This window comes from Ranitomeya variabilis, chromosome 4 (assembly GCF_051348905.1).
Source record: "Ranitomeya variabilis isolate aRanVar5 chromosome 4, aRanVar5.hap1, whole genome shotgun sequence".
In the NCBI taxonomy this organism is placed as follows: domain Eukaryota; kingdom Metazoa; phylum Chordata; class Amphibia; order Anura; family Dendrobatidae; genus Ranitomeya; species Ranitomeya variabilis.
This window is the reverse complement of record NC_135235.1, coordinates 508,750,076-508,758,886: the sequence shown is the minus strand read 5'-3', so window position 1 is coordinate 508,758,886 and position 8,811 is coordinate 508,750,076. Positions and strand designations below refer to the sequence as shown.

Sequence of the window (8,811 nt, the reverse complement as noted above, 5' to 3'; positions counted from 1 at the left end):
ATGATGACCATCGGCGACCATCAGCCCAGTGGCCAGCTTTATTGGGGGCCCCAGCAGGAGCCCATTCACAGCACTCCTGTCCGCAGACCGGCCCCACCTCATTTACAGTTCCGTACACCACCTCCACCCCCTTCTTTTGGTGACTATTTGCAAGGACCTTCAATGGCCACACAGCCGTACGGCGAGATGGACAACTACTATCAGCAGCTGTAGTGTTCTTGGACAGAAACCAATAGACTTCCGTTTCATAAGCACTTAATGCCTTCCCATTTTTTTTTTATTTTTTTTTACCTTTTGGTTACTGAGCCACATTTTTCCCAAGTTACAGTTGTAATATGTTAATAAACTTTATAAGCTTTACATGTAACATTTTATTGTGATTTATTGTTTACTGTGTCACATAATGTATGAATGAATATATATATATATATATATATATATATATATATATATATATATATAGCAGGGGTGAGACACATGGGGAGCGTCATTGGGAAAAGAGAGATATATATGGAATGGCAGGGGTGAGACACATAGGGAGCGTGATGGGGAGAAAGACACATGGAATGGCAGGGGTGAGACACATCGGGAGCGTGATGGGGAGAGAGATACATATGGAATGGCAGGGGTGAGACACATCGGGAGCGTGATGGGGAGAGAGATACATATGGAATGGGAGGGGTGTGACACAAATCCGGAGCGTGATGGGGCGAGAGATACATATGAAATGGCAGGGGTGAGACACATCGGGAGCGTCATGGGGAGAGAGACACATGGAATGGCAGGGGTGAGACACATCCGGAGCGTGATGGGGAGAGAGATACATATGGAATGGCAGGGGTGAGACACATCCGGAGCGTGATGGGGAGAGAGATACATATGGAATGGCAGGGGTGAGACACATCGGGAGTGTCATGGGGAGAGAGACACATAGAATGGCAGGGGTGAGACACATCGAGAGCGTCATGGGGAGAGAGACACATGGAATGGCAGGGGTGAGACACATCGGGAGCGTGATGGGGAGAGAGATACATATGGAATGGCAGGGGTGAGACACATAGGGAGCGTGATGGGGAGAGAGACACATGGAATGGCAGGGGTGAGACACATCGGGAGCGTGATGGGGAGAGAGACACATGGAATGGCAGGGGTGAGACACATCGGGAGCGTGATGGGGAGAGAGATACATATGGAATGGCAGGGGTGTGACACAAATCCGGAGCGTGATGGGGAGAGAGATACATATGGAATGGCAGGGGTGAGACACATCCGGAGCGTGATGGGGAGAGAGATACATATGGAATGGCAGGGGTGAGACACATCCGGAGCGTCATGGGGAGAGAGATACATATGGAATGGCAGGGGTGAGACACATCGGGAGCGTGATGGGGAGAGAGATACATATGGAATGGCAGGGGTGAGACACATCGGGAGCGTGATGGGGAGAGAGATACATATGGAATGGCAGGGGTGAGACACATCGGGAGCGTCATGGGGAGAGAGACACATGGAATTGCAGGGGTGAGACACATCGGGAGCGTCATGGGGAGAGAGACACATGGAATGGCAGGGGTGAGACACATCTGGAGCGTGATGGGGAGAGAGATACATATGGAATGGCAGGGGTGAGACACATAGGGAGCGTGATGGGGAGAGAGACACATGGAATGGCAGGGGTGAGACACATCGGGAGCGTCATGGGGAGAGAGACACATGGAATGGCAGGGGTGAGACACATCGGGAGCGTGATGGGGAGAGAGATACATATGGAATGGCAGGGGTGTGACACAAATCCGGAGCGTGATGGGGAGAGAGATACATATGGAATGGCAGGGGTGAGACACATCCGGAGCGTGATGGGGAGAGAGATACATATGGAATGGCAGGGGTGAGACACATCCGGAGCGTCATGGGGAGAGAGATACATATGGAATGGCAAGGGTGAGACACATCGGGAGCGTGATGGGGAGAGAGATACATATGGAATGGCAGGGGTGAGACACATCGAGAGCGTGATGGGGAGAGATACATATGGAATGGCAGGGGTGCTTATATATATACATCTTAAAATCAGTAAAGCACGAGGACAGACAATGCTGCGGACTCCCAAGATTCATATGTCTGATACAGAACTAGAGTATGTTGCATACGTAGATATATTTATTCTTATGTTTGATACAGAAGTTGAGTACTGTGAATAGATTGAAACAGAAAATGATTTTAATGGGTCTTCAATAGTGTTGAGCATTCCGATACCGCAAGTATCGGGTATCGGCCGATACTTGCGGGTATCGGAATTCCGATACCGAGATCCGATACTTTTGTGGTATCGGGTATCGGTATCGAAACAACATTAATGTGTAAAATTAAGAATTAAAATAAAAAATATTGCTATACTCACCTCTCCGACGCAGCCTGGACCTCACCGAGGGAACCGGGAGCGTTCTTTGCTTAAAATGCGCGCTTTTACTTCCTTCCGTGACGTCACGGCTTGTGATTGGTCGCGTGCCGCCCATGTGGCCGCGACGCGACCAATCACAGCAAGCCGTGACGTAATTTTCAGGTCCTCAATGCCTAATTCTAGGCATTCAGGAATTTAAAATTACGTTCCGGCTTGTGATTGGTCGCGTCGCGGTCACATGGGCGACGCGACCAATCACAAGCCGTGATGTCACGGGAGGCAGGAGACGCGCGCATTTTTAAAATTACGTCACGGCTTGTGATTGGTCACGTGCCGCCCATGTGACCGCGACGCGACCAATCACAGCAAGCCGTGACGTAATTTCAGGTCCTCAATGCAGAAATAGGCATCAGGACCTGAAATTACGTCACGGCTTGCTGTGATTGGTCGCGTCGCGGTCACATGGGTGGCACGCAACCAATCACAAGCCGTGACGTAATTTTAAAAATGCGCGCGTCTCCTGCCTCCCATGACGTCACGGCTTGTGATTGGTCGCGTCGCCCATGTGACCGCGACGCGACCAATCACAAGCTGGAACGTAATTTTAAATTCCTGAATGCCTAGAATTAGGCATTGAGGACCTGAAAATTACGTCACGGCTTGCTGTGATTGGTCGCGTCGCGGCCACATGGGCGGCACGCGACCAATCACAAGCTGTGACGTCACGGAAGGAAGTAAAAGCGCGCATTTTAAGCAAAGAACGCTCCCGGTTCCCTCGGTGAGGTCCAGGCTGCGTCGGAGAGGTGAGTATAGCAATATTTTTTAGTTTCATTCTTTATTTTACACATTAATATGGATCCCAGGGCCTGAAGGAGAGTTTCCTCTCCTTCAGACCCTGGGAACCATCAGGGATACCGTCCGATACTTGAGTCCCATTGACTTGTATTGGTATCGGGTATCGGTATCGGATTAGATCCGATACTTTGCCGGTATCGGCCGATACTTTCTGATACCGATACTTTCAAGTATCGGACGGTATCGCTCAACACTAGTCTTCAACCAAATGGAACACGAGAGCACATCTACCCCACAGAATGTAGTGCATAATACATGCTAAAAGTTATGACACGTAATGACAACAGTTGTGCTACTGCTGAAGATGCTGCCATGGGACAGCCCCTGGCCCATTGAAAAAGTTACAGTACTTCTCCCTGCAGATCATAGCATCATCAGAGTTCCTTCCGGATCCCAGACTTTCCAAGCCAGAAACCCTGTGCTCCTCTAGACGCCATTCGCCCTGGGTTACATCTCCGTTTGCAGGGTCAACAGAGTCAACATACTGTGGAGGGCTGTATGCAGTGGCATCACGGCGGCGGAGAAAGTTGTGCAGGACGCAACAGGCAAGCACCACTGAGTCAATAGAGGTTAGTTTCATGTGTAGTGCAGTGTGGAAAACCCGAAATCGGTTTGCCATAATGCCAAAAGCATTCTCCACAACGCGGCGAGCTCTTGAAAGTCGGTAATTAAAAATGCGCCGCTCCGGTGTCAAAGTTTTCTGGGAAAAGGGCTTCAGAAGGTTGGGATGCAGTGGGAACGCCTCATCTCCGACAAACACAAAGTTCAGGTTTTCAGTAGTGTCGCTGTTGGGCGGCAAGGCCAGTTTCTGTTTTGTCAAGCGTTCCCCAAAATCGGTGTGCTCCAAAACTCCGCCATCAGAAACTCTACCATTGATCCCAACAGACACAGTTATAAATTCGTAGTTCGCATTAACGAGTGCCATGAGAATTACGCTGAAATATCCCTTATAGTTGTAATAAAAGGAGCCGGAGTGTGGTGGTTGGGTGATGCGGACATGTTTCCCATCCAAGGCCCCACCGCAATTAGGGAAGTGCCATTGCTCATGAAATCCCCGGGAAATCTGTTGCCAATCATCTGTGGTCTCCGGGAAAGGCATGTAATTGCGGTGTAAAGCAGAGATAATTGCTTGACATGTCTCTGGGATGATGACGGTGAGTAGGGATCGGGAAATTGCGGCGCAGTAATGCAAGTCTTGCATAGACCTGCCAGTCGCCAGGAACCGCAGCGTGACAGCCAGTCTCTCATCCACAGGGACAGCAGCTCACATGTTCGTATTTTGCCGCCTGATATAAGGATCCACAGCAGCAAGTAGCACATTAAAGGAATCCTCCGACATTCGAAGGTAGTTCCTGAAATCATGCGGGTTGTTCTCCTGCAGTTCCCTTATCAGGCCCATATGGGACAATTGATCCCTCTTCTGCAGCCACTGTTTGGTCCACATGCGGTGCTGACGCTTAGCACAATTCTTTTGCGCTTGAGCCTCAAGCTGGTTGTGAGCTTCTAACAACAACGCAGCCGCTACAAGCACAGGAACATCAGAAGTAGACATGGCAACCTGAAATAGAAAAAAAAAAAAAATTTGTACATATGATTAGCTAAACTGACACAAGACATCCAATAGTGTTACGTAGCGTTCACACATGTTAATTTTTTTCGACGATTTTATGGCTACATTCACATTTTCTATACATAAGGTACATTATGTTGACACAACAACCATACTGATATAATACCCAAAAATTACTGTACAAGCCGCTGAAAAACAAACCAGGACGATGAGCGCTGCGGCTTGATAATGGCAACGCCAAAAAGAGAGTTCGGGAGCCAGCGTCACAACCGCGACGCTGTGCATAAACGGAGACGCTATAGTGATGGATGCCCTCGATTACGAGGGTCGGGAGAGTCGCCCTACCCACCCCAATCTCCACAAAAATGAGGTCCTGCGCCGCATTGGGCGTATGATGGAGCGGAGATTTGGCCTCTGCTGCAGTGCACTCCAGCTGCGGAAGAAGTGGGCCGATCTCCGTTACAAGCAGCCACTTCTTCTGGCAGAGTTGCTGGCGGAGACAAGGCGAGGCAAGTACCAGTATGGGGTATTTGGGTGATGCACGGTACTGGGAGGGGGGAATTGAGATAATCGTGCTCGTGGTTGCCAACTTGTCCTGGACATGCCACTTTGTTCTCATGTCCGTATTGACTGAGAGCAAAATGCGGTGTCCGTGATAAAGTGGTCACGTCATGGGTTCCAGAATCTCCCCCCCCATATTTAATTTTTATGGATGGCCGCTATTGTTATGTACATTGTCCAGAAATCTTTACGAGGAGGTCGGCAACACTGCGCGCCCTGCCAGGAGGGGGGAATCAGGAGACGCACGCTGCCGTGCGGCGCTTCCTATCTTTTATATATGTGCCAACATTTGGCGAGGCAATATTTAATTAAACTCCTTGCCGCCAATGGCCTACGTTTTTTTGGGGGGGTCTGTAGCCCTGTAGTTTTGGTGTCTAAAAATTGCGTTTCTTTTTTTTTTTTTTGTGTAGAGAGATGACACCGGCAACGGGCATCGGCGGCAGCCACAGCTGCGGCCACCAGCGGCAGCCCACAGCCCGGACCGTCCCGTAAGTTAACCGTCATATATTGCAATGCTATAACAGCTTACGGGACATTAGAGGGGAGCTGAAATATTGTATACATAACAAATGCATGCCAATTTCCATTGGCTCCTAACTTTTGCTGTCAATGGCGCCATTTTTTTTTTTTTTTTTTTAAGTATGGAGATCTGTAGTTTTGGTGTCTAACCCTTGCATTTCTTTTTTTTTTGGTGTAGAGAGACGCCACCGGCATCGGGCATCGGCGGCAGTCACTACTGCGGCCACCAGCGGCAGCCCACAGCCCGGACCGTCCCGTAAGTTAACCGTCATATATTGCAATGTTATAACAGCTTACGGGACATTAGAGGGGAGCTGAAATATTGTATACATAACAAATGCATGCCAATTTCCATTGGCTCCTAACTTTTGCTGTCAATGGCGCCATTTTTTTTTTTTTTTTGAGTATGGAGATCTGTAGTTTTGGTGTCTAAACCTTGTGTTTCTTTTTTTTTTTTTGTGTAGAGAGACGCCACCGGCATCGGGCATCGGCGGCAGCCACTACTGCGGCCACCAGCGGCAGCCCACATCCCGGACCGTCCCGTAAGTTAACCGTCATATATTGCAATTTTATAACAGCTTACGGGACATTAGAGGAGAGTTGAAATATTGTATACATAACAAATGCATGCCAATTTCCATTGGCTCCTAACTTTTGCTGTCAATGGCGCCATTTTTTTTATTTTTTTAAGTATGGAGATCTGTAGTTTTGGTGTCTAAACCTTGTGTTTTTTTTTTTTTTTGTGTAGAGAGACGCCACCGGCATCGGGCATCGGGGGCAGCCACTACTGCGGCCACCAGCGGCAGTCCACAGCCCGGACCGTCCCGTAAGTTAACCGTCATATATTGCAATTTTATAACAGCTTACGGGACATTAGAGGGGAGCTGAAATATTGTGTACATTACAGATGCAGTTACACCACCGCTGCAAACAACCCCGCCCTTCCGCCACCCATCTTCCTCCCCCGGGTCGGCGTGTTTCTCCCCTGCGGCGAGCAGTCGTAAGTGACCAAAACTGCGCGCGCCTCCCCACACCGAATTCATTTGTTAACCAGATATGTATTTGCTTCATTTTAGCAGCGTTAGCTCTGGCCCACGCAAGGGGATGGGTGGTCAGCAGCTCCAGTGATGAGCAACAGGCGTCCTTTCTCCGTAAGTATACAGACAGTGGGAGGGGTTATCGGTGGGATGTCACATTTTACAACTACAAAAGCAACCCAAAAAAATTGCACACAGACAGCTCGCCAGCGACCAACGATGCCGAAGTCCCCCGGATAACCAGGGTAAACATCGGGTTACTAAGCGCAGGGCCGCGCTTAGTAACCCGCTATTTACCCAGGTTACCATTGTAAATGTTAAAAAAAAAAAAAAAAAACACACTCACATTACAGTGTCTGTCATGTCCCTAGCCGTCAGCTTCCCGCACTGAATGTGAGCGCCGGCCGTAAAGCACAGCACAGCGGGAAGCTGTCGGCGCGGAACTTGCCCAACACCGCAATGTGATTATGTACTTCTTTTTTTTTTTACAAATTTAATGGTACCTGAAATCTCTGGGTATGTAAACACATGCCGTATTTGCAGCTTTGGCTACTTTCACACAAGCGTTTTTTGAAATACGTCGCAAATGCGTCCTTTTGGACCAAAAACGCACCCTGCAAAAGTGCTTGCAGGATGCATTTTTCTAAATTGACTAACATTAGCGACGCATTGCCACACGTCTCAATAGTTGTGCGAACGTTGCGCCGGGTTGTGGCTAACCACCGGATGCAAAAACTGCCGGATGCAAAAAACGTTACATGTTAAGGTCCGCCATTTTCGGCAGCGCATGCGCGGTAGGGAACTCCTCCCCCACCTCCCCGCACCTCACAATGGGGCAGCCAATGCGCAGGAAAAATGCATCCGCTGCCCCCGTTTTGCAGCGCACACAACGCTAGCATTGGTAACCTTGACCCAACGCACTGCGGCAGGCCAAGCCAGACGCTAGTGTGAAAGAAGCCTTAATCACCATCCCTTCTCCAACTTTTTCTATCTTCTATCCACAGAACCGGACACCGTGAGAGGGCTGCTGGCCAAGCAACAGCGGATGGAGAGAACTGTTGCTCTCCTCATGCAGCAGGTACAGCAGCATGGCCGCACGCTGCGACACCTGTTGAGGCACGGGAAGATGTAAAAATTTTTTTTGTTTGTTTTTCTAATTGTTTGCAAACACCAAACCCCCCCCACCCCAAAAAAAAAAAAAAGTTAAGTATTTCAAAAACAATTTAAAAAAAAATATATATTGTTACCGTTAATATGTGTGCTGTTTTTATTTACTAGCGGAGCAGGCCAGGGCCAGCCAAGCCAAGGCAGACACAAAAGAGTTGGTTTACCTTTCCATATAGTGTGTGGCAAAAATGGCAGACAGCACAAAAGAGTTTGCAAACCGCATCGTAAAGTGCTTCCATCTTGTGCGTCCGCTTGCCAGATGCACAAGATGGCTGCCGGAGATGGTGTATACATAATTATACCATGTACATAGATAAGCATTGCTGCATAACCATAACTATACTATACATACATACATACATACATACAACTATACATACCGTTGATAAGAAGAAAAGAACCAATGAAGACGCTGGCAGTATAGAGTACGGCGTTCCGGACAGAACGTTCACGGGTGAAGAGGATCGTAGCTGGCGAAGGATCGTTCCGGACAGGACGCTGGAAAGGCTATAGAACGTGGACGCTGCTCTGAAACAATATGAATCAATCGCTGTAGCGTCGTGGTTTATATTCCGTGATGCCGGGACGTCACATCCTGGGCGTCTCCCAGCGGGGAAACACACCTATCTGGCTAGGTTTGCTATCATCACATCGTTACAACCGCTGCTGTTTGACATGGAGCAACAACCAGCGAGAACGAT

At 48.8% G+C, this 8,811-nt stretch overlaps 1 protein-coding gene across 1 annotated transcript; it reads left to right on the top strand.

The window, feature by feature from the left end:
* The first annotated feature begins 5,569 nt into the window (after positions 1-5,569).
* Positions 5,570-8,206, top strand: LOC143769078 (uncharacterized). Its single transcript, XM_077257659.1, has 6 exons — positions 5,570-5,875; positions 6,085-6,162; positions 6,371-6,448; positions 6,814-6,906; positions 6,983-7,057; positions 7,948-8,206. The coding sequence occupies exons 1-5, from the start codon at positions 5,802-5,804 to the stop codon at positions 7,032-7,034; spliced, it is 375 nt and encodes a 124-aa protein (XP_077113774.1). The 5' UTR covers positions 5,570-5,801; the 3' UTR covers positions 7,035-7,057; positions 7,948-8,206.
* Positions 8,207-8,811: the final 605 nt, after the last annotated feature.

What these genes read in the sequence shown, in the direction of transcription:
- LOC143769078 (XM_077257659.1), top strand. Translation starts at nt 5,802, where the DNA reads ATGACACCGGCAACGGGCATCGGCGGCAGCCACAGCTGCGGCCACCAG. An exon ending in CCCACATCCCGGACCGTCCC is followed by an intron (nt 6,449 to 6,813) that starts GTAAGTTAACCG and finishes TGTACATTACAG; the next exon opens with ATGCAGTTACACCACCGCTG. An exon ending in CTCCCCTGCGGCGAGCAGTC is followed by an intron (nt 6,907 to 6,982) that starts GTAAGTGACCAA and finishes GCTTCATTTTAG; the next exon opens with CAGCGTTAGCTCTGGCCCAC.